Source organism: Mesoplodon bidens, assembly GCF_964165515.1.
Source record: "Mesoplodon bidens genome assembly, chromosome: X".
Classification (NCBI taxonomy): domain Eukaryota; kingdom Metazoa; phylum Chordata; class Mammalia; order Artiodactyla; family Ziphiidae; genus Mesoplodon; species Mesoplodon bidens.
The window spans coordinates 53031105-53057320 of record NC_138163.1 but is presented as its reverse complement, the minus strand read 5'-3'; the positions used below and the strand labels follow the sequence as shown (position 1 = coordinate 53057320).

General features: G+C 41.1%; 1 protein-coding gene and 1 long non-coding RNA gene across 8 annotated transcripts in view; both read left to right on the top strand.

The window, feature by feature from the left end:
• Positions 1-5686: 5686 nt before the first annotated feature.
• Positions 5687-7626, top strand: LOC308608918. The gene is made up of 3 exons (XR_014014240.1): positions 5687-5912; positions 6016-6074; positions 6911-7626. It is a non-coding gene; the product is annotated as an uncharacterized lncRNA (long non-coding RNA).
• Positions 7627-8438: 812 nt separating this feature from the next.
• Positions 8439-26216, top strand: part of ARMCX5 (armadillo repeat containing X-linked 5) — a 129901-nt gene continuing 112123 nt past the window's right edge. For 5 of the 7 annotated variants that reach the window (XM_081222247.1, XM_081222248.1, XM_081222246.1 and 2 more), the window contains exon 1: positions 8439-9986. In XM_081222247.1, the coding sequence (XP_081078373.1) occupies positions 8556-9986 (1431 nt within the window). In that variant the 5' untranslated portion in view covers positions 8439-8555. Of the gene's footprint in view, positions 9987-22907; positions 24571-26216 lie in introns of those variants that run through there. The other 2 variants (XR_014014239.1, XM_081222244.1) reach the window with 2 other exon arrangements.

Sequence of the window (26216 nt, the reverse complement as noted above, 5' to 3'; positions counted from 1 at the left end):
GAAATCTCTTGCATTCCTATACACTAATGATGAAAAATCTGAAAGTGAAATCAAGAAAACACTCCCATTTACCATTGCAACAAAAAGAGTAAAATACCTAGGAATAAACCTACCTAAGGAGGCAAAAGACCTGTATGCAGAAAACTGTAAGACACTGATGAAAGAAATTAAAGGTGATACAAATAGATGGAGAGATATACCATGTTCTTGGATTGGAGGAATCAACATTGTGAAAATGACTCTACTACCCAAAGCAATCTAGATTCAATACAATCCCAATCAAACTACCACTGGCAGTTTTCTCAGAAGTAGAACAAAAAATTTCACAATTTGTATGGAAACACAAAAGACCCCGAATAGCCAAAGCAATCTAGAGAACAAAAAATGGAGCTGGAGGAATCAGGCTCCCTGACTTCAGACTATACTACAAAGCTACAGTAATCAAGACAGTATAGTACTTGCACAAAAACAGAAATATAGTTCAATGGAACAGGATAGAAAGCCCAGAGATAAACCTATGCACATATAGTCACCTTATCTTTGATAAAGAAGGAAAGAATACACAATGGAGAAAATACAGCCTCTTCAACAAGTGGTGCTGGGAAAGCTGGACAGCTACATGTAAAAGAATGAAATTAGAACATTCCCTAACACCAAACAGAAAAATAAACTCAAAATGGATTAAAGACCTAAATGTAAGGCCAGACACTATAAAACTCTTAGTGGAAAACATAGGCAGAACACTCTATAACAGAAATCACAGCAAGATCCTTTTTGACCCACCTCCTAGAGAAATGGAGATTAAAACAAAAATAAATAAATGGGTCCTAAAGACACTTAAAAGCTTTTACACAGCAAAGGAAACCATAATCAAGCTGAAAAGACAACCCACAGAATGGGAGAAAATATTTGCAAACAAAGCAACTGACAAAGGATTAATCTCCAAAATTTACAAGCAGCACATGCAGCTCAATATCAAAAAAACAAACAACCCAATCCATAAATGGGCATAAGACTTATATAGACATTTTTCCAAAGAAGCTACTCAGATTGCTAACAAATACATGAACAGATGCTCAACATCACTAATCATTAGAGAAATGCAAATGAAAACTACAATGAGCTATGACCTCACACTGGTCAGAATGGCCATCATCAAAAAATCTACAAACAATAAATGCTGGAGAGGGTGTGGAGAAAAGGGAACCCTCTTGCACTTTTGATGGGAATATAAATTGATACAGCTGCAATGGAGAACAGTATGGAGGTTCCTTAAAAAACTAAAAATAGACCTACCATGTGACACAGGAATCCCACTACTGGGCATATATCCTGAGAATTCCATAATTGAAAATGTGTCATGTAGTACAGTGTTCACTGCAGCACTATTTACAATAGGCAGGACATGGAAGCAACTTAAGTGTCCATCAACAGATGAATGGATAAAGAAGATGTGACACATATGTACAATGTAATATTACTCAGCCATAAAAAGAAATGAAATTGAGTTGTTAGTTGTAGTGAGGTGGATGGACCTAGAGTCCGTCATACCGAGTGATATAAGTCAGAAAGAGAAAAACAAATACCGTATGCTAACACATATATATGGAATCTAAAAAAAAAGTTTCTGAAGAACCCAGCAGCAGGACAGGAATAAAGACACAGACATAGAGAATGGACTTAAGGACACAGGGAGGGGGAATCATAATCTGGGATGAAGTGAGAGAGTAGCATGGACATACATACACTACCAAATGTAAAATAAGTAGCTAGTTGGAAGCAGCCGCATTGCACAGGGCGATCAGTGCAGTGCTTTGTGACCACCTAGAAGGGAGGGATTGGGAGGGTGAATGGAGACGCGAGAGGGAGGGGATATGGGTATATATGTATACGTATAGCTGATTCACTTTGTTATACAGCAGAAACTAACACACCATTGTAAAGCAATTATACTCCAATAAAGATGTTAAAAATGATAAAAAAATACTAAATAAATAAAATAAAATAGGAGAAATAATAGCGTGTTTTATGCTGCTGGAATGATAACTGATTACAGTGAAATAAACATAATGAAATCATTTTTGGTGAAGATATATGTGTATATTTGTGTATGCATGTGTATGTGTGTGTCTGTGTAGACACAGACTGCCACTGATATGTCTGGAAGGATATATACCAAAATGTTAGCCGTATTTATCAGTGTTAGGATATGCAACACCTTTCCTAAAAGTTTTTCTTATAATTACCAATTTTTCTACTGTGAGCATATATAACTTAGGTAATAAAAAATAAGTTAAAGGATAGGGAAAATAGACATTCCCAGAAACTTCAATTTAAAAAATTGCAATAGGACTTCCCTGGTGGCACAGTGGTTAAGAATCTGCCTGCCAATACAGGGGACATGGGTTCGAGCCCTGGTCTGGGAAGATTCCACATGCCGCAGAGCAACTAAGCCTGTGTGCCACAACTACTGAGCCTGTGTGCCACAACTACTGAAGCCCACATGCCTAGAGCCTGTGCTCCACAACAAGAGAAGCCACCGCAATGAGAAGCCTGCACACTGCAATGAAGAGTAGCACCTGCTCGCCACAACTAGAGAAAGCCTGCACGCAGCAATGAAGACCCAATGCAGCCATAAATAAATTAATTAATTGATTTTAAAAAATGCAATAGAAAAGAAGTTAAATGATTTTCAGTACAAAGAACATTTCTAAAGCAGCATATGAATTCAGTTAAGAGTATAATCATGAGAACTATCTCACCATTCTTTGTTTCCTCCGATGGAAGGACCAAAATCTGGGACCACCCTAAAACAAAAAAGATGCCTAAAAAATAGAAAGCTTATCTTCCGTAATCATTATTTTCAATGGCTACCCTTTCTGCTCTTTGGATATGTTCTAAGTATCAAGAGTGCTGTTACACATCACACTTCTATATGTATCCAGATACAGTCTCCTTGATGGAAAGCAAAATTATCTTTAATAGTAGTAATAGTGTCCGTACAGCATTTATTATGGACTTACCCAGTAAAATAGATTGTGAATCTTACAGGAGAAATGTGTAGTTTAGGGCCTCTTGGAAGTTTGTCCTTCAAATCTGGAGGATAAACCATCTACCCTCATTAATTTCAGAATTGGAAACATTTCTAAGACAATCAGTGGGCCTTTCTCACTGTCTTTTACTAATATGGTGGCCTGGTTTAGAATCTAAGTGTGTAAGTCTGAGGATTTGGAGCATTTCTAAGAATATGTGGTGTGTTTTAAATATCCTCTGATTATAAGGCATATTTTATTTAAGTTAACATTTATTTTTGAGTAGTTATTATAAATATGAGGTTAGAAATTTGAAAAGCACACACAAAAGTTCATACAAGTAAGCCTCCAAGTCTCTTTCACATATTTGTCTATCAATAGGTTACCCTCCAAAAGAGGTAAACCACTAACAATGTATAAGGATGCCAGTTTTCCCACCTTTTCTCCAATCCGATTTGTTTCCAAACTTCTTGTTCTTTGCCAATATGATTGATGAGAAACAATATATCATTGTAATTATAATTTGCACTTCTGTTATTATCAATGAGATGAAACATTTTCTCATACATTTAAGAAATGTTGATTTGTCTTTTTTATGAACAATCTGTTCATATATTTGCTTATTTTTCTAATGGATTGTTGGTCACGGGTCTTTTCTTTATGATTTCATAGGGGTTTGCTATATATTAAGGAGCTTAGTAAGGCATAGTTTCAAGCATGAAAAGAAGACAGAAAAGGAAAAATAAAACCTATCAAATCTAAATTGCGTGTATCCCCCCAAATGTTCATTGCAAAATGTGATATTAAGATTCTCCAGGTTTCTTTCCAAAATGTATTTTTAAAAAATATTTGCTTCCTTCCTCCTTTGAAAATTATACACAGAGCATCTCCCATGTGGCAGACTCTAGGCTAAGCCTTGGGGTTACAGACTTCAAAGACAAAGACAAACCTAGAGATAGGCCTTGATCTGCAAACAGTAGAAGGTGCCGTGGAATTTTCATGACTCAATGGCCCCTCACTTTTTTCAACTTGGAATGGAAAATCCAAAACATTTTATATATTCACGGAGAATGAGCATATGCATTCATTAGGCAGGATGTAGTGGTGAGAGAAGTCAGGAGAGCAGCTAGGATCTCCCTTGAGAAGTGCATGGGTAGTGTCCCTTTTTCCTTAGAGAGGACAGTGAAGCCAGGACCCGCCCTACCTGGTGCCTGACACCTGGCTATGGGATGAGAGACAGGGAGGACTGTCTGAGCCGGTGCGGGTCCTGAGAGGGAAAGGCCCTCTTTCCTGGGCAACTGCAGGGGTGGCAAAATGGCAAAGTGTGCTATTGTGCTACCACTGCGACTGAGAAAATGGCAGTGTGGCAGAGAGGGTGATGACACTGGCGCAGACAGGTGGTTTGTTTCCTCAGGCCAGAGGTCCATCTAGGGCTGCCTTCCCGTAGAAGAGGGGCAGTGGCTCGGCCTCCACGGGCGCCGCCTCCCACCTTCCTCCCGTCCGTGGTCCCAGGGACAGTGAAAGCAGAACTGGGGAGGGCTGCCCAGAACCTCCGGGGTGGTCTGGCCTCAAATCGCCTTTCCTCTTCCAGCCTCCTTTTCTGATATTTCCTCTACCTCATCTGACTTTTTGTGCAGGCAATATGGTGGGTCAGGCGTAAAAAGGGCCCCACAACAAGATAGTTTGGCATTTAATCCCTTCTCACTTTAGTGCTGCTTTCCTAACTCTCTTCCACTTCATCTTCCATTTTAGGTGACAAATAAGGAAACCCTGTGGTGGGGGTGTGGGGTGGGAGGTGGCTCAAGAGTACAAAGATATTTGAGATTCATCCTCTTCCATGAGTACAGAGTTATTTTCCACATACCCATGCTCAGGCTCCTGCATGTTTAGGTGCAGAAAATATCGTGGGCATCAGGAGGGGAGGCAGGGCATAAGAATGCCTTATGTACACAACGGGGTAGTTTGGTATTAATATGCTTCTCTCCGTCCATCTGTGCTTTCCCTGTATTCTCATACCACCTTACCTTCGACTATTTCTGTGCAAGAAATACGGTAGGCAATAAGGGCGAGAAACTTAGAGGAGAAGAACAAGAAAAGACTAAGGTGTTTGATATTGATCAGCAAGTCGGACCAGAGCAGCTTTCCAGACGCCCCGCCCCGCCCCTGCCCTTTAGTTCAAAAGGCTGATTGCTGAGAAGGGCGGTTTGAAGGGGTTTCTATCATAAAGGGGACGCATAGTTTTTGGCATAGATCAGAATTTACCTTCCTCTTTCAGTCTTGAGCCTCCTTCCTGACCTTCTTACCTCGGCCCCCTCCCCCAACCCACCCACTACGGCAGGCCGCAGGTTCTGGAGAAGGGAATTTGTAACAACTATATTTTGGTATTCGTCCGCCTTATCAGGCCGAAGCGGATTCACTGATGTCACCTCCCGAAACCCGTATACATTTCAGTTCAGGGGAAAAGATTGTAGGTTTGGGGTGGAGGAGCTCCCTAACAGAGGGGAACTAATACCGAGACCCTTTGGTTTAGTTGGCTTCTCTCCGTCCAGCGCTGCTTTCTAAAAATCCAGACCCCGCCCCTGCCCACTCCAGTACCGAAACAGCCAGGGTAGGCGGGACGGAGCTCGCCGACAGAGAAAGCGGCGCTATGCAAGGCCTGGTATCACTCCGCTTCCGTGAGGCCGGATCGTCTTCAACTCCCCTCGAGCTGCTCGGTTTTGGTTCTGGGGACGTGGAGAGACAAAGTCTGCGGAGGAAAAGGTAGCTGTTAAAAGAGTCACTAGGAGCGGGTCCCTGAGGCGTCCTGGGGGCGGTAAGGAGAAGGAAATTCCAGAAAGTTACAGTCGTTTGCCAGTTATGGCCCTTCATCTGATAAAGCAGGTATCTCGTCATGAATCCGCCGTGCCGAGCCAAACCCCAAACATAGTCGCCGCCATTGTCTCGTGTCCTTGTATCCGTCTGACTCTCCGTCCCTCTTTCTTAGGGCTCGGCACCCCTCGAGGCAAGGAAATGAGAAAACCTCCTCTCATCCAAGCAGAGCAGGTCAGTGAGAAGGCGGGCATTGCTTGGGAGTGTGGATACGGGTGTCAGAGATGAACGTGGGAGATTTGACTTGGTCATGGGGCGCGGGTGGTGAGAGGGAGAGAGGGACATGGGTCATTTGAGCGGCACGCAATGATAAATTAAAAATGATCTGCCTCTTGCTAGCTTGATTTCCAGACACTGCCCTCCCCCCACCCACCATGTTTGGGGAGGGAAAGGAGTGTAGTAGCGGCTTCTAGCGGAGAAATGGTGGATTACATTAATAGGAGGAGGGGCTGCTGCTGTCTGTGAGAGCAGTGGTCTGGGGAGCCCTGAGAGGGAAAGAGTGTAAAAGGAGGTTGTGTTTGATAATCAAGGCCCTGGATTAGAAAAGGGTCTCCTGTCCTGGTTATTAGGCTAACTATTAATAACCAAGTCTCTCCCACTGTCTTTCATTGGGTCGTTGAGTATGTATCATGCGTTTATATGTGTAGGTCTGTTTCTGCATTTGCGGTACTGTATGTTTCTGTAAAGACCGGTAGGGGGCAGTGAACCTCAAAGGGTATAAGAAAAAGAAAATTGGCTTAATTTCTGTAGAGAGGTCAGTGCTTGAATGTGGTAGATGGCTAAGACTAGAGCAGGTAGGGATCTAGGGAAAATTCCAGATCTCCTTTCTGCCAGCTTTCCAAACAGCCCTCCCTTATTCCCATTGTGTTAAAGAAAATGATAGACTTTGGGGAGAAAAAGGAAACACAAGAACTTAGATGAAATTTGGAAATCATACTTTTCATTTATTTTGAAGCCAATTTCCATGGTTTGAGCATTCCATCCCTACTAACACCACCACTCTCTTGCAGCGATTTTTGAGTTGTCTCTGCAGGGGAATTGTCAGACTTTGAGAATGGAGCAGAGAAGCTTGGAGATTTGGGGGAGGGGAGGAAGAAAGAGAGAAATTTTTGGCAATCAGGTACTTGTATCCAGAAAGGATCAGTGTCCTACGTGCTGATCTCTACCAAGGGCTCGGTCTCCATTGTCTCTATTTATTTATTTATCTCTGCATTTGTGGATCTTTGCGTGTAGGTCTGTCCTTAGGTCTGTGGAACTCTAAGTTGTTGTGAAGGCTTGTAAATGGTAACCCAACTTGAAGCTAGGAAATAATGAAGAAGAGAAATGTGTCCTATATCTGTTTAGATTGGTGTGAGGGTAGAGTGATTGAGATAGAGAATTCTATGTCTTCTGTTTTGCCAGTTTACTAACCCGTTTGGTCTCCTGCTGACTTAGTTGGGAGCCTTCCTAAGCTTTGGGGGTATAGAAGGGTAATACCTGCTTTTATTACTTCCCACTTGGTTTTCCTATTCTTATGCTTCACCCCAGCCCATTTTTGAAACAGGGAAATGCCTGGGCAGTCACTGAAGTGGAAAATGGTGGGAAACAGGGAGGAGGAGCAGTCCTGAAGCAGGCAATGGGGAAAGGGACCAGAAGGAGGGAAACACTAGACAAACTACATATATAGGGACTAGGGACCAAGATCAGTCTAACAAGAGATCAGTTTCCAATCCTCCTGTTTGTTTATTTGTCCATAGATCTGCCTTTAGGTCTGCTGTAGGGCTTGTCATCATTGGAAGCAAGGAAAAGAGGAGAAAATTACTCCAGATCAGAGAAGGTTAGTGTATGTGGAGACTTCCTCAGTAGACCTGTAGGATGAAGTAGTGGAGATCTGCTTGGGTGCAGTAGGGGCAGAGAGCCAGTCTAGGGATTCTTCAGTCTCTCTCACTCCCATTCAGCTTTTCCACTCTCCATACTCTTGTTTTGTGTCTGGGAAAAAGATCGGTTGCAACTACAGTAGTAGGGAGCATGAAATGAAGGGAGAAGGAGTTTGCTAATTATCGACCTTTTACACTTAGCACTGAATTTTCATACTTTCCTGTCTTTCTGTGCTAATCAACATGAGCAAAAAGTTGGAAAAGACTCAAAGCCCCATTTCCTTCCTCCACCCCTAGGTCCAACTTCAGTGGCAGATCTGGTGGCCTTGGAGTGGCTGAAGACCACCACCCTCCACAGGGCTGCGCTCAGGCACACAGCCATCCTTCCCTTCCCTGAGTGAGCTTCCTCTGCACGTTGTTTATATCACTGGCAGAGCCTATAGTTGGAAAGGGGGCTGAGTGACAACTGGACTTTGTATGAAAATACCAACTTGGGAGAGACCTTCAGTCAAGGCTGAGACGGGGGTGGGGATACATAACTTGGCCTTGCCTTTAACTTGGATCATGACTGGCTTTGAGGCTAAGGCAAGGGCAGAGGAGGGGCTGGGGCTGGCCTGAAAGCTGGAATCTGTGGCCCTGCCAACACTAGAGCCAAGGCTAAGATCCAAACCAAGGCAGTGGCTGAGGCAGAATCGGAAACAGGACCAGTGACCCAGGCCAAACCTGGGGATGGAGCAGTGGCCAGGACACAGGCAGTGACCTACGCTGAGGCTGTGCCTTGACAAGGGAAGTGAGCAAGATGGAAGCTAAAACTAAGACTAGAGTTGTGGCTGAGACTAAGGCAGACCCCCCTACAGAACCTGGTATAGTGTCCCAAACCAAGTCAAAGGCCATGCCTAAGTCCAGGGTCAGTGCTGTGACCAAGTATGAAGTCAAGGCTGGTGCTGGAAGTGAAGCCAATATCAGGTCCTTTGCTAAGGCTGATGATAAAGACAATACTGGTTCCAGGTCCCAGAGAAGGAGAGAGGCCAGCATCAAGTTGAGGGTGGGGGACAGAGCTGGTATTGTAATTGAGTCCAGTGATGAGGCTGAAGAAAATGTCTGCTCTTGGTTTTGGACTGGAGAAGAGCCTAGTGTAGGATCCTGGTTCTGGCCTGAAGAAGAGACCCCTTTTCAAGTGTATAAGCCTCCACGTAAGATCCAGGAAAAGCCCAAGCCCACACCCAAACCCGAACTTACTATAAAGCAAAAAGCGGCAGCATGGTCAAGGGCCAGGTTTTGTGTCCTAGTCCCAGTAGAGGGAGGGGAGCGATCCTTGCCTCCAGAAGGGAACTGGACTCTGGTTGAGACCTTGATTGAAACTCCTCTGGGGATTCGGCCTCTGACCAAGATCCCACCCTATAATGGGCCTTACTTCCAGACCTTAGCTGAGCTCAAAAAACAGGTTAAGTATAGGGAAAAGTATGGACCCAATCCAAAAGCCTGCCGCTGCAAATCACGTGTTTTTAGTTTAGAGCCTAAAGAGTTTGATAAACTCGTTGCCCTACTTAAGTTAACTAGGGATCCTTTCATTCATGAAATAGCTACAATGATAATGGGTATCAGTCCTGCTTATCCATTTACCCAAGATATAATTCATGATGTAGGTATTACTGTTATGATTGAAAACTTGGTCAATAATCCCAATGTTAAAGAACACCCTAGACCTTTAAATATGGTGGATGACAACTCTAAGTCTTCTGGAGAACCAAAAACAGGGCAGTCATATGTAAACCAAGTTTGTAAGGACATAATCTCTTATCCTTTGAACTCCCCTGAGCAACTGGCTGGACTAAAATTATTAGTGCAGCTGAGTGTAAAATTTGAGGACCACCATATGATTGTCAGTTACATTCCAGATTTCCTCACCTTGTTAAGCAAGGGAAGTGGCAAAACCAAGTTTTATGTTTTAAAAGTGTTTTCGCGCTTGTCTAAAAATCAAGCCAATACAAGAGAACTGATCAGTGCCAAAGTACTGTCATCATTGGTTGCGCCCTTTAACAAAAATGAGTCAAAGGCCAATATTCTTAATATCATTGAAATATTTGAGAATATAAATTTCCAATTCAAAAAGAAGGTGAAGCTATTTACCAAGGAAGAGTTCACTAAATCTGAACTTATTTCCATATTCCAGGAAGCAAAAGAGTTTGGTCAGAAACTACAAGACTTAGCAGAGCACAGTGATCCTGAGGTGAGAGATAAAGTTATACGATTAATACTCAAACTCTGAATAGCCGTATGTTCTCACAAAGCCTTGAATAATTTTTTGGTGTTGTAATATAAAATGAATGCATATTATAAGTTCAATATTTATGCCATCTGTGCTGATTGAAGGAGCCAGTTTTATGGATACCAAATGATCCTGAGAGCTTGAATGTTTGTTGATTTTTATTGTGCTATATAAATTAAGATATTTTTAGTATTTCTGCAATATGACCTAATAATGAACTTATTCATCCTGAGTAAACTATACTTTTGTGCTTTATATTGACATAACTGTATTCATTTAATACTTCATTTACATGTAAATAAAGTTGCATGCTAAAACTGGTGAAAACATTGTCCTAGTTCTTCAGTTGAAGTCTAGTCAGAGGGATAAAGCACAAGTAACAGAATAATAAAGAGCACTGTCTGTGTCTGTAGTGGGGTACAAACAAAACAAGTTTACATTGAAAGATCATTTAGTTTCAGCATGTTCAAAGAGTAGAATCACCCTGTACACAAGAAGACAGGACTGTGCTACTGGCTGACATCTGGGCAGACCTGGGGAAAGGGGTGAAGACATAGACTTAGGAGTAAAGGAACACAGATGCTTTCATTCCAGTCTGAGTCCCAGAACTTGTGCTCAGCCTTTCACATAAGATGTCCCATCAGGATATCTTGAAGCTTTTTAACCTCCAAGAAAATTCCTGGTTCTCATTCCCATTTAGCAAAGCCATGGAAGTGTGGTTCTAAAAGGACCTAGTCCCACTGTACCCTCAACAGCCAGGTACCCCATCTTGGGGTACCAAGTTTACTGCTTCATCTGAGGCTCCCTCACCCTGTATTCCTGGGTCTCAGAGGAGGGCCTTTCTAGGGTCTAACTACAAAAATTGCTTCATGGAAAATCTCATTTGCCCCATCTTTATGACTGTTTGCTCTCATACTTGCTTTTGTTTGCTGACCAATGCTTTGGACTTGGTGATTTGCACCTATGCTTGATGACAGTGCCCTGTTTGTGCTGATCCCTTTTGATTAGAGCTCAGCTCTGTGAGACAGCCACAGGAGACCAAAGTCCTTTAGGAGTGTGCGGTTAGGAAGAAATTAATTCCCCTAATCCCACTATCCTATTTATTTGTACAGTTTACAGAGCTGAAGCCATGTTGTCTATACTACCTCAGCTCCTCCTGTTTATACCTAACAAAAGCTAAGTTCTGGTTAAGAGATTGTGGCATAGAATGCCCGAGTTTAGATTGGGATCTGGGGTTACCTCTGCCTCTCCTACCCTCTGTCTCCTTTGCTGTTATCATTCCTCTTTCCTTAACTGCCCAGAATTGGGAAATTGTGTATTGAGAAATACAGTGTACAAATACTGGTCTTTCTATTGAGCTTCCTCTCTCTCCTAACTTTTTAAGTGTTTGGGGGAAGGCCTAAACCTACAAATCTCAACAAGGTGTCATGTACCCCTAGTTTTAGCAGCTATCTTTAGTTTAATTTCTGTTGAGGTCAAATCTGAAACTATCTTCTGTATATCTAGGAGTTAAAATGAAAGACAACCAGCCACATTTGTGCATTAAGGGTGAAAAAATGTAGATAGGCTTTTTGCAACATACGGTTGCAACTTAGATGACTTTTGGTGTTCTTTATAACTTGTTTTTAATCCACAAAACTCCCATAGTCTGGAATTCCAGCTGTGGGTACTGCTTTCAGAATTGGGGATCTTCACAGTACAATTGGACCAGACCCTTTGGAAATATTCTGTGTCTCAAATGCCCTATGGAGCACACATTTAATCAGTTGATGGCTGTGGAATTTTCCGTTAGTTAAAGAGAAGGGTGAGTTTGGGGTATGTAGGTGTTTGTATCAAAGCAAGAAGCTGATGGTCTGTCCTTGAGTAGGAATTATGGAAGACAGAGTCAGTTCCCAAATTGTTCCTGGGGTGTACTCAAAGTCAAAACCCCATTGCTCATCTCTTGTTTCATGTCCTTTTCTGGAAAAATAATTCAGGCAAGCCCATGTAGTATCAGGGCTGATCCAGATGTTGGTTGTCTCAATATGTTGCTGGCTGGGGGTAAAAATCAGTGTAGATTTCTCATGTTTCCCCTCATCAAGGCAGGAAATCTTCCTGCAACACAACTGGACTATTAGCACCTACTGACCCTTTGCTGGGCCCTCAATTTAATTAATTAATTATCTATCTATCTATCTATCTATCTATCCTCAATTTTAAATGAGGAACTTTCAGGGGAATCCATCTATATAATATCACCAAATTCCCTAGCAAGTCTTTCAAGGCTCTATATCCTTCAGCATATTTTCATTGTCCCCATTATATCCCACCTGCATTCAAGCCACATGGGACTTCAGGCTCTCTGAAGCACCTTAGGTGAGAAATCCTCATCCAGAACTAATGATTCATCCCTCAGTGAGCCAGTGACCAAGTACAAAAAGCTTTTAGAGGAGGGACACAGTATCATCCGTCAGTTTTCATAACAGATAATTTCTTCTGAGTCAAAAGTAGTCTGGTATGAAAGACAAAAACTTCTGTGGCTGTCATCCCTTGGTGTATAAATCTCAAGTGGATAAGAAACAAGACGAAATGGCTCAAAGGTTGTGCCTTTTCCATTTGAGCCTCCTGTTAAAGTAATGTCATTTTTCTGGTATACCAAGAACAATGGTAGGAACTTTTATAATTTACATAGATCCATTAATGTCATTATATATATAGTAAAGTTTTGAAATACAATATTAAAATTACCAAAGATAGCATAGATGAACAACTCTATTAAGTGAAAAGCTTTACAATTAATTCCCTCTCCCTTTCTCTTCATTCTGCAAGAAACCCATGGCTCCACTATACAGAAAAATATATTTTCTTTTTGGGACTGTTGTGGCCACCCCTCAGAGACAGAATACACTATCACCCCAGATTTGGTTCAGATGCCGATACTGATGATGTCACACACATACACACACCAAAACAGAATGAAAAGTTATTACTCAGTAATGAGTGTGTGTATCTTCTTTGTCCGTTCATCTATTGATGGACATCTAGGTTGTTTCCACATCTTGGCTATTCTAAATAATGCCGCAGTGAGTATAGGGGTGCACATATCTTTTCAAATTAGTGTTTTTGTTTTCTTTGGGTAAATACTCAGAAGTGGAGTTGCTGGATGGTATGCTAGTTCTATTTTTAATTTTTTGAGGAACTTCCATACTGTTTTTTTCCATAGTGGCTGCACCAGTTTACATTCCCACCAACAGTGCATGAGGGTTCCCTTTTCTCCACATCCTCGCCAACATGTTACTTCTTGTCTTTTTGATAATAGCCTTCCTAACAGGTATGGGGTGATATCTCATTGTGGTTTAGATCTGCATTTTCCTGATGATTAGTGATGTTGAACATCTTTTCATGTGTCTATTGGCCATCTGTCTGTCTTCTTTAGAGAAATGTCTATTCAGGTTCTCTGCCCATCTTTTAATTGGATTGTTCATTTTTCTTTTTTTATATTGAGTTGTGTGATTTATTTATAATTTGGATATTAACCTCTCATTGGATATATCATTTGCAATTATTTTCTGCCATTCAGTAGGTTGTCTTTTCATTTTGTTGATGGTTTGCTAAGTGAAATAAATCAGACAGAGAAAGACAAGTACCATATGAGCTCACTTATATGTGGAATCTAAAAAACAAAACAAACAAAATGGAAACAGTGGGAGTTCCTTGGTGGCCTAGTGGTTAGGACTCTGGGATTTCAGTGCTGTGGCCCAGGTTCAATTCCTGGTCAGGGAACTGAAATCCTGTAAACTGCATGGCCAAAAAAAAAAAAAAAAAAAAGAAAAATAAAACAAAAAGAAACCCTGGAAAAACATGAACAGACTTACAGATACAGGGAGCAAATTTGTGGTTGCCAGAGGGGAGGGGGGTGGGGGATTACGGGGCAGTAGATGAAGAGGGTTAAGAGATACAAACTTTCAGTCATAAAATAAGTCATGGAGATGTAATATACAGCATAAAGAATAGAGTCAATAATACTGTAATAATTTTGTATGGTGACAGATGGTTACTGGACTTGTAGTGATCATTTCATAATGTATTTAATTGTTGGATCACTATGTTGTACACCTGACACTAACATAATATTGTCTCAACTATACTTTAATAAAAATAAATGAATAAATAAAATACACTGGAATAAAAACAAGGAATAACAAACCAAAAATGCAATTATACTGGCATTTAAAAAATTCTTTGACTTTATGTTTTAGAGCAGTTTTAGGTTTATAAAAAAATTAAGCAGATAGTACAGAGAGCTCCCCTATACTACTACTTTGTTTTTTAAGCACACTCAGTATATAGTGTAGACATTGCCCTCCATTCTTTTTTTAAAAAAATAATTAATTAATTAATTATTGGCTGTGTTGAGTCTTCGTTTCTGTGCAAGGGCTTTCTCTAGTTGCAGCAAGTGGGGGCCACTCTTCATTGCAGTGCGTGGGCCTCTCACTATCACAGCCTCTCTTGTTGCGGAGCACAGGCTCCAGACGCGCAGGCTCAGTAGTTGTGGCTCACAGGCCTAGTTGCTCCGCGGCATGTGGGATCCTCCCAGACCAGGGCTCGAACCCGTGTCCCCTGCACTGGGGGGCAGATTCTCAACCACTGTGCCACCAGGGAAGCCCTATACTACTACTTCTTCTCCACCACCTCCTTTCCCTACACACAGTTTCCCATATTATTAGCCTCTTGCATTAGTGTGATATATTTGTTACAGTTGACGAATGAATATTGATACATTATTACTAACTAAAGTCCCTAGTGTATATTAGGGTTCACCCTTTGTACTGTACATTTCTATGGTTTTTAAAAACTTATGGTAAAATAACATATAAGGTTTGCCATTTTAACCAATTTTATGTGTATAATTCAGTGACATTAAGTACATTTACACTGTCATTTAACCATCATCAATATCAGTCTCCAGAACTTTTTTTTTATCATCCCAAACTGAAACTCTGTATCCATTAAACAATAACTTCCCACTACCCACTCTGATCAGACCCTTGTGAGCACTATTCTATTTTCTATCTCTACAAATTTGACAGATCTAGATACAATGTATCTCGAATGTATTTATAATATTTGTTACTTTGTGTCTGGCTGTTTCATATAGCATAATATTTTCAAAGTTCATCCTTGTAGCATGTATCAAAATTTTATTTCTTTTTAAGACTGAATAACATTTCATTGTTTGTATATACCACATTTTGTGTATCTATACATCTGTCAATGGACATTTTGGTTGTTTCCAATTCTTGGCTGTTGTGAATCATGCTGCTAAGAACATTGGTGGTACAAATACCTGTTCGAGCCCTTGCTTTCAATTATTTTGGGTAAATAACTAGAAGTGGAATTGTTACGTCATATGGTAATTCTATGTTTAATTTTTTTGAAGAACTGACATACTGTTTTCCACAGTCGCTGAATCATTTTTCATTCACATCAAAAATGCACATGGGTATCAATTTCTCCACATCCTTGCCAACATTTGTTATTTTCTGTGTTTTGATAATACCCATCTTAATGTGTGTGAGGTGGTATCTCATGGTTTTGCTTTGTATTTCCCTAATGACTAGTGATGTTGTGCATCTTTTCATGTGCTTATTGGCCATTTACATACCTTCTTTGAAAAAAATGTCTATTTGAGGCCTTTGCCCTTAAAAATAAATCCTTAAAAATAGGGTTGTTTGGCTTTTTTGTTATTGTTGTTAGGTTTTAGGAGTCCTTTAAATATTCTTGATATTAACCTGTTATCATATATTATGATTTGCAAGTATTTTCTCCCATTCTATGGCTTGCCTTTTCACTGTCTTGAAAGGGTCTTTTGATGCACATAAGTTTTTAATTTTGACAAAGTCCAATTTATCTTTTTTGGTGTTTTGGTGTCCTATCCAAGAAATCATTGCCAAACTCAATGCCATAAAGTTCTTTCCTATGTTTTCTTCTAAGAGTTTCAAAATTTTAGCTCTTGAGTTTGTCATTGTTCCATTTTGAGTTAATTTTAGTATGTGGTATAAGGTAAAGCTCCAAATCCATTCTTTTGCATGTGGATATCCAGTTTTCCCAATACCATTTCTAGAAAAGAATGTCCATTTACCATTGAATGATCTTGGTACCCTTGTCAAAAATCATTTGGCCACATATGCAAGGGTTTATTTCATGGCTCTTTATTCTGTTTCACTGGTTTATATGTCTATCTTTATGTTGGTACCATACTGTTTAGATTGCTGTAGTTATTGTAGTAAGCTTTGTGTGATGTTGTGATTTATAAGTAATATAATTGGTCATTCAGAGGACCAAAATATATTTCTCATATATATTTGGTCTCCATCCATGGTTCCTGGCTCACAGCTCCTGAAACCCTTGAAATTTCCTGAATGATAAGAGCAATGGGAGCCGTTTTGTCGTAATATTCGGTCTCTTGTCCTCAGTTTCTAAAATCCACTTCAGAGCCATTATGGTGAAACAGGTGTTTTATTACTCATAACAAGCCTTTTTCCACCACAACTGGGTTTATGTTAATGAGGTGACTTACGGAAAGCACCAAAGATGGTGTTCGTCACTGGAGGAACCAACTCTGTTATTAGAAGGTCGTAATATTCAGTCGAAACACCCCCTATTACTTCCTGGGAGGGGAGAGAGGCTAGAAGTTGAATCAACGACCAGTGGCCAATGATTTAATCAATCATGCCTATGTAATGAAGCCTCTGTTAACATCCAAAATGATGGGGTTTGCAGAGCTTTTGAGTTGGAGAACATGGGGAGATTCTGGGACAGTGGAGCACTGGGAGAGCATGGAAGCTCTGTACCCATTCTCCATACCTTGCCCTATGTATCCATTTGGCTGTTTCTGAATTACATCCTTTGGTAATAAACCAGTAATCTGGTAGGTAAAATGTTTCTCTGAATTCTGTAAGCCACTCTAGCAAATTAATTGAAATCAAGGAGGAAGCCATAGGAATCTCTAATTTATAGCCAGGTGGTAGCTGGCTAGCCGTACAGGTAGCAACCTGGATTCGCAGTTGGCATCTGAAGTCCAAGGAGGGGGTCATGGAAACCTCCAATCTGTAGTTGGTCGGTCAGAAGCACAAGTAACACCCTGGGCTTGAGACTGACATTTGAAGTGGAGAGCAGTCTTGTGGGACTGAGCCCCTGACCTGTGGACTCTGATGCTCTCTCTGGGTAGATAGTGTCATAATTAAGTTTAATCATAGGACACCTTGCTGGCATTTGAGAATTGTTGTTGTAGGAAACTATCTTCCCCCCAACACCCCAACACACACACATTGGAATTGGGTTCAGAACCACTTTAGTTGGTGTCAGAGAAGTGGGATTTGCTAGAAAGCCCTGGCTCACATAAACATGTAGTTTGGGAAAAGAAAGGATGAAAGGGTGGGGATTGAGGAACCTTTGATTCATGGTCGTGCATGGTATGGAGCAACAGCTGTGCTACAATCCATTACTAAGGGTAAAAGTTACCAATGGAATTTAGGGATGGATCTGTTGATGAAAAATTGAAAAATTGACAGTCTAAGAAAGAAATAGAAAATTTTATTTGAGACAACCTGAGGATTATAACTAGGAAGGCAGACTTTCAGAAAGCTCTGAGGACTGTTCCACCTGTTAGAGGTCAAAGCACAATTATATACATTTTTGAGACAAAGGATTATATGTCAGGTGATGTATTGACAGTTTACACAATCTGGATCTGCATGTACAAAGTGAGTAGGGGGCCATCATGACCCCTTACAAGATTAAGAAGGAAGGTTATCTCCTAGGGAGGTCTGGTTAGTGCAGATGCACAGAGGGAGGAAGCCCAAAGGGGCAGAGAAAAATTTTATGTTTAAATTTTTCTTGTCTTGCCATAAAATATGAATTTTATTTCATCAACTCCAACTCCTGGGGAGTTGTCTCACTGGATGAATAAGGAAATGGAGACTAATAAGAAAGAGGTAAAATATACAATCCCTTGGTAATTGTTATCTGTTAATAGCTAAACTAAAAGTAAAAGAGAGTGCTGGATCAGACCCGGATGCTAGACCAAGCTCAGATTTCAGTGAGTCTGAGCTTCAGCCACTAGCTTCACAGCTGCCCCCACTCCAAGGTAAAAATTATTCAGGGGCAACAGAAAGTACCTCTAAGACCTCTGGTCACCAAGAAGGTAGTCATTGTAGGGTGAGGGGAAAACCAAGAAACTATTGAAACCAGAGGACATAGTGTGAAGGAGTTGTTTTATTTGGTAGATTGATATCATCAGTTTACTGAGGAACCTTTACTGAAATAAATTGTGAGAGTGACTAATTTAGGAGCTGTGTCTTTGGTTTTGAGTGCTGCAGAATGAAAGAGCATGTTTGGGTTGGTACAGGTTACACAGATCACTATAGAACAATCACAGATGGCTATGTGTGATCCAGACACACAGGAGGTTATTTCTGAAGGAACAACTAGCCTGGTGGATGGGATAAAGACCGCTGTAAGGTCTGTTTACCCTGAGAAGGGGGCTGTCCATCTTCCTCTGTGAATGCCAAGCGGAACACCCCAGATGAAGCAGCTGATATGCTTTGTATGCAAGCCATGTGGGACTGGCTTTATGATGACCAGGATATTCACCCAATGAATATACTTGTTATCCAGGTCATGGTAGATGCTGTGGTTAAAGGGCTTCTTTTACATGGATACCCCATTGTAACCTTACTGCTGCAAAACCGAGGGATAGTTCAAGAAGCCTTATGGAATTTGCTGTCTCAGCTTCCCCTCATGGTCTTATAGATGCTAATAAAAATATTAGGTTATTAATATGAGAATGGAGACAGCAGAGGAGAGAATCAAGAGAATAGTTTTAGCAGGGTAGGAAATTTTAAACAGTTGTTAAGGAATAAGGTGAATAAAGCAAATGTTGATAGGAGTGGAACAAAGAAGAAAGAAAGAGGAGAGTCATGGGACTCATCCCAGCAGGGTGGAAATCTTTAGATGATAATTAAGAAGCAGAGTGAATAAAACAGATCTTGGTGGGCTTAAAACAGAGATTTTAATACAGCACTACCAAAAGACTTGTTGGCCCCCCAACATTAAAGGGCCCCAAAGAAGTCAGCTCTGTTTACCACAATTTGGAGAAATTTTGAAAGCCAGAAAGCAGAAATTACAATGAGAAATCTAACCAATCACTTAGGGCAAGGGGTAAGACAATTAATATAAGATTGACAAATCGTATATTTATATAAGATTTAAGATATATAAGACTTTATATAAGTCTTATACATAAGACTTTATATGATTTAGAGTCCTTTGGCTCTACCCCTTGCTAAGGGTCCACAACCTTTTGCACAAGCTTGGGTAAAATAGTCGGGGTGAAGAAAAGTTTCCAGGACTCCTTGATACAGGAATCCTATGAACTGTGGTACCAAAATCCATTGGTGAAACCTTGACTTGGGCTACAGTTCAATTGAGAGAGCATAAAAGTGTAACGTTTAATTAAATTATGAAAGTTGGAATGTTACCTGAATGTTTTCTGGGAATGGAAACTATGTCTGGCTGGGGAATACCTCCCTTACCTAGTATTGTAAAACCAAAACCTATTGATGAAGCCCTAGTGGAGGCTACTGTTAGGAATGTAAGGGTTGATGAAATTAAGGTAAAAGTTTGTAGGAGAATTGGTATATTTAAACAGGTTTTATGTAAAGTGGTTGCATCTTTTTTTTTTCTTTTTTTACCTGATTGTATTGTGAGGATGGACATTATAACTTACTGGTGAATGTTTCCCATACCTAGTATTATAAATAGAAGGCGTGTAAATCTACCCTTCAAGCAGTGTTAATTGGACATGCTAAATGGGAACCAGTAAGATTGCCTGAGCCAAAACAGCGTGGAGTAGAGGCTGAGGTGCTGGTAGGCTGTGATAGCCCTATGTGAGGCATAGAATAGACTGGGGCATATGGCAAGAGCTGTGAGCACCTCGACAACTACTGGTACTTTGGACTAGAGAATTTCCATTTGAGGGGCATTTACTACCTTGCAATCAGTGATTAATTGAAGCTACCCCTAAGACTGTGACTGAAGGACATAAAGTGACCTTGAAACTTGAAATAGCCATAATATCTAGGATTATGGAGATGGCAGTGCCCAGAAGAGTTCCATAATAAAATGGAAATGGTTTATAAAGGAAGATGCTGCCTGGGAGATGCAAGGGGGAGATACTCCTGAGAGCAGGGAGCGTCTTTTCACCAAGGACTGATTCTGGAACTGTGTGAGGAGCTACTGGATTCTGTTGTAACTTGGACAGTGCCCTATAACGAGCCCTTAACTGACCAACAAAGAGCTGCTTGGCTTGTGGATGGCAGTTCCATGGTGAACAGACAATATCTTGGAAATGTTTGGGAAGTCACCACTCTGATTGAAGAAGGTAAAAACAGATCAGCCTGGTGTGCTGAATGGCATGCTGTTTTCCTAGCAGTGGTGGAAGAATTGAGCAATGGCAAAAGCCCTTATGTTTGGGTTTTTATCTACACATGGACAGTAGCCCATGGCCTGGCCATATGGTCAGGTAGATAGGCAATGGAAAACTGGACTGTTAAAGGGATGGCCTTAATAGGGCACAGCCTCATGGAAATCACTGGGAATTTAAGGGGTACATTAAAGTAGGACATGTTGATGCCCATCAGAAGAACACCCTTCCAAGGTTCAGAAGGTGATTGGAACCACTAAGTGGACATTTTGATGTGCTTCCTTGATGTGGCCACCTGGGTCCATGAAATGAGTGGACATGGGGGAGTTGCAGTAGTGCAAAGATGGACTGAATTTAGACATATTTCTCTTGCACCCTCTGAGGCAATGCCAATAAGAACTGCTCCGTATGCCAGCAAAAGAGACAGACTGCAGATGGCTATGTGGCAGATTCCTTGGGGGTTGCAGGGAGGCCCTGATTAGAGCTGACAAGTCAGAATAATGCTGGTAGCCCTGGGAGGCTACAAATGAGTCCTGACAGGAATATAGGAATAGACATGGACTCTGCACTGGGCTTTGCCTACCCAGTGGTAGATGCAAATGCTCAAAAGTACTATAACAGAAGGTATTGCACAAATTTGGACAGTTGAGAATCATTTCTTTAGGCCAAGGAACAAACACACTTTACATCACATGATGTCCAGCAGTGGTCAGAAAAATAACCTCTTTAGAGTCATAGTTTGATAGAGAATTGGAATTGGCAGTTAAAATATTGGCTGTCTAAAATGGTGGGTGGTGGGGAATAAAGGCATGAAGGGCTGGCTTACATGCCTTCATGAGTATGTGCTCACACTCAAGCTGAACATGATTGGGGCTAAAAGAGTGTCCCCACAGGATAGATTTCTGTTTTTCTGGTGGATCAGGGGAAGAGGGGGTGGGGAAAATGTTGGTATTCTGTCTTCTCCATATCACCTCAACTTTTTCTTTTCCCCACCACTTGATACAATGGTCACAGGACCAGGGCTGCAACTACAAGGGCATGAAACAGGGATGATTCCTAAGCAAGAAACTATTTACCTTTATGTCAGAATTCCTAAGGGCCTGTTGGGGCAGGATATGCCTTCACCCAATCTGGGAAAATTAGGATTAACAGTGAATGCAGCTATATTGCCTGGTGATAAAGATAGCTCACCTGTTTAACTTCTGCACCTGTGTTACCTTACCTTATCTGACTAGAAGTGAGCTGAGGAGGTGGGACTTGCTAGACTAGTATTGCTGCCTGCCATCTAGACCAGTACACTGACTGAACCTAATGTCCTTTCCAAAGATGGAAAAGTTTGGGTGTAAGTGGAGAGAATGAAAAATAGTAGCTGTGGGTTAGAAAATGAATAAATGGGTTATGTAATGAGAGACATCCAGTATTACATGAACATCTCAAAAGAGGCCCAGAGCAAAAGATGATATTGCCTCTCGGCTCAATTATACTAGATCACTGAAAGGGTGAAGCCATATATTGCTGAGATCACTCCTGCTTTTGGAAACTGACAAGATTGAATAGAAGCCTGCAAACCTGAGTGGCCTTGCCCTGGGAGATATTTTCATAAGATTTCATAATGGACTCAATAGTTATTAGTGACTGAATGAGATTCTAGTAATGTGCCATATCTTTTGACATTTTTTATTGTTTTGCTATAGGGAGCTGTGTTCAAAGACCAAGAGGTGGACTGCAATATTGTGATTTATAAGAAATATATTTTGTCATTAAGATGATCAAAATAGGGCTTCCCTGGTGGTGCAGTGGTTGAGAGTCTGCCTACCGATGAAGGGGACACGGGTTCGTGCCCCGGTCCGGGAGGATCCCACATGCCACAGAGCAGCTGGGCCCGTGAGCCATGGCCGCTGAGCATGCACATCCGGAGCCTGTGCTCCGCAACAGGGGAGGCCTCAACAGTGAGAGGCCTGCGTACTGCAAAAAAAAAAAAAAAAAAAAAGAAAAGAAAAGAAGAAAAAGATGATCAAAATATATTTCTCGTATATATTTGGTCTCCATTCACAGTGCCTGGCTCACAGCTCCCAAAACCCTTGGAATTTCCTGAGTGATAAGGCAATTGGAACATCTTTTGTTATAATATTTGGTCTCTGTCCTCAGTTCCTAAAATCCACTTTAGAGCCATTAAGTTGAAATGAGTGTCTAATCAGACTTTTTGCCCATTTTTTTAAATGGGTATTAGTTTTCCTGTTGTTTAGTTTTAAGAATTCCTTGTATATTTTGGATATCAGTCCTTTATTATATATGTATTTTGCAGAGATTTATTCCCAGTCTCTGGCTTGGTTTTTCATTATCTTAAAAATTTTTTTTCAGGGAGCAGAGGTTTTTAATTTTAATAAAGTCCTACTTAAGAGGTTTTTCTTTCATAGATCATGCTTTTGGTGTTTAAGGACTCATTGCCAGAAGTGATGTTAGCAACATGGCCAAATACGACATTCCTCGAACATATGCCCTGTTCAACAATAACAATTTAGCATCCATCTACAGACAAAAGTGCCTTTGTGAAAGCTGTGGGATCCAACACCATATGCCACAGGACCCGGAAGGAGTCTCGCTCACTCGTGCCTCAGGTAATACACATACAGATCTCAGTCCTGGCTGCGGACCCTGCAGTGGCCCATGTGCTGGTCCCAGTCCCACTCAGCCATGGTCTGGGAGCCCCTGAAGAACACTGTCAATCACCTACGGATGAGACAATCACCCATGGACAAGAAAGCCTTTATAGAATTCTAGCTTTCCAGCAGAGAAGGTCCAGCATGCTGTTGGAGGAAACAAACAAACAAATATATACTATATATATTTGAGTTTGGATGTGTTGGAGAGGGAAGGAGTAACATTTTGACTTTACCTGCACCACCTCTCCCCCAAGCAATACCCCTCAGTTCCAAGACACACTTTCTTGGCCAGTGATTTCTCCTGCAGGGATGGGGGGAGGAGTGAAAGTGTGTTAAGGAGTGCCTGGCTTTCCCAGCTGTGTGGGACACGGCCAAGAGTCCCATTTCTCTCTCATCCCATTCAGAGTACCGAGTCATCAGCTGCATGACTGGGAGTGGAAAGAGGCTGAGAGAGTGACATATAGGACTCTTGGAGGGCACTGATGGAACATAGATCCTACTAACTGCTTCACGGACTCTATCAAGAAGCCAGCCCACAAGCCACTTGGACATCTCACATGTGGATCCCTACGACTGGCCCACTGGAACCCCCAGAACCCTGATTGCCTCACCCCCACAAACGGCCACCCTGTGGCCCACTCTGTGTTCTCAAAGGCAGCAAGAGCAAGCTCTGGCAGATGGCTTGTGAGCATGGACAAAAGGCTAACCTGAATCTGAGAGCCACGGAGAGGCCACAAATTTGGCCTCTTTAGCTTTAGCTCTGCCCTTGGGAAAGCAAAAGGGAGGCTATCAGCACCCAGTCTGGTGCACTGCAGAATTGAGAGAAGTATACAAACTTATGAATTCTGCCACAAGCAGGAGTAAGAAGTGAGAAGCAGTCATATCCATAAAAGGTCTGTGAAAGCCTCAGAATCCCTAGCAGGACTGAAGGAATGTATTTCTCTCCTTAAGTTAGTAAAGACTGAAGGAGATGACTGTTTCTTTAAATGCAAAGAGTGGAATGCAAGGCTTCAAGGAACAAGAAAAATCAAGGAAATTTGACACCACCAAAGGAAACATGACATCACCAAAGTAAGGAGGTTGAATCAGTAAACAAAAATCTCATAAAGAAAAGCCCAGGACCATGTAGTTTCCCAGGTGAATTATACGAAACATTTAAAAAAGAATTAATGCAAGTCCTTCTCAAACTCTTCCCCAAAATGGAAGAGGATGAAACATTCTCAAACTCATTTTAGAAGGCTTGCATTACCCTTATACCAAAGTCAGACAAGGACACCAGGAAAAGATGTTTTCAGTTTTTCACTATTGAGAATGATGTTGGCTGTGCTTTGTCATTTATGGCCTTGATTATGTTGAGGTAAGTTCCCTCTATGCCTATTTCTGGAGGGTTTTTATAATAAATGGGTGTGGAATTTTGTCAAAAGCTTTTTCTGCATCTATTATCATATGGATTTTATCCTTCAGTTTGTTAATATGATGTATCACATTGACTGATTTGCATATATTGAGGAATCCTTGCATTCCTGGGATAAACCCTACTTGATCATGGTGTATGATCCTTTTAATGTGCTGCTGGATTCTGTTTGCTGGTATTTTATTGAGGATTTTTGCATCTATGATCATCAGTGATATTGGTCTGTAGTTTTCTTTCTTTGTGACATCTTGTCTGGTTTTGGTGTCAGGGTGATGGTGGCCTCGTAGAATGTGGGGGGCGGGGTGTTCCTCCCTCTCCTATATTTTGGAAGACTTTGAGAAGGATAGGTGTTAACTCTTCTCTAAATGTTTGATAGAATTCGCCTGTGAAGCCATCTGGTCCTGGGCTTTTGTTTGTTGGAAGATTTTTAGTCACAGTTTTAGTGCTTGTGATTGGTCTGTTTATATTTTCTATTCCTTCCTGGTTCAGTGTCAGAAGGAGGTGCTTTTCTATGAATGTGTCCATTTCTTCCAGGTTGTCCATTTTATTGGCATATAGTTGCTTCTAGTAATCTCTCATGATCCTTTGTATTTCTGCAGTGTTAGTTGTTACATCTCCTTTTGCATTTCTAATTCTATTGATTTCAGTCGTCTCCCTTTTTTTCTTGATGAGTCTGGCTAATGGTTTATAAATTTTGTTTATCTTCTCAAAGAACCAGCTTTTAGTTTTATTGATCTTTGCTATTATTTCCTTCACTCCTTTATTTTTTAACATCTTTATTGGAGTACAATTGCTTTACAATGGTGTGTTAGTGTCCGCTTTCTAACAAAGTGAATCAGTTATAAATATACATATGTCCCCAAATCTCTTCCCTCTTGTGTCTCCCTCTCCCCCACCCTCCATATCCCACCCCAATAGGTGGTCACAAAGCACCGAGCTGATCGCCCTATGCTATGCGGCTGCTTCCCACTAGCTATCTATTTTACGTTTGGTAGTGTATATATGTACATGCCACTCTCTCACTTTGTCCTAGCTTATCCTTACCCCTCCCCATGTCCTCAAGTCCATTTTCTAGTAGGTCTGTGTCTTTATTCTCGTCTTGCCCCTAGGTTCTTCATGAACATTTTTTTTTAGATTCCATATATATGTGTTAGCATATGGTATTTTTCTCTTTGACTTACTTTACTCTGTATGACAGACTCTAGGTCCATCCACCTCACTACAAATAACTCAATTTCATTTCTTTTTATGGCTGAGTAATATTCCATTATATATATCTGCCACATCTTCTTTATCCAATCATCTGTTGATGGACACTTAGGTTGCTTCCATGGCCTGGCTATTGTAAGTAGAGCTACAATGAACATTTTGGTACATGACTCTTTTTGAATGATGGTTTTCTCGGGGTATATGCCCAGTAGTGGGATTGCTGGGTCGTATGGTAGTTCTATCTTTAGTTTTTTAAGGAACCTCCATACTGTTCTCCAGAGTGGCTGTATCAATTTATATTCCCACCAACAGTACAAGAGGGTTCCCTTTTCTCCACACCCTCTCCAGCATTTATTGTTTGTAGATTTTTTGATGATGGCCATCCTGACTGGTGTGAGATGATATCTCACTGTAGTTTTGATTTGCATTTCTCTATTGAT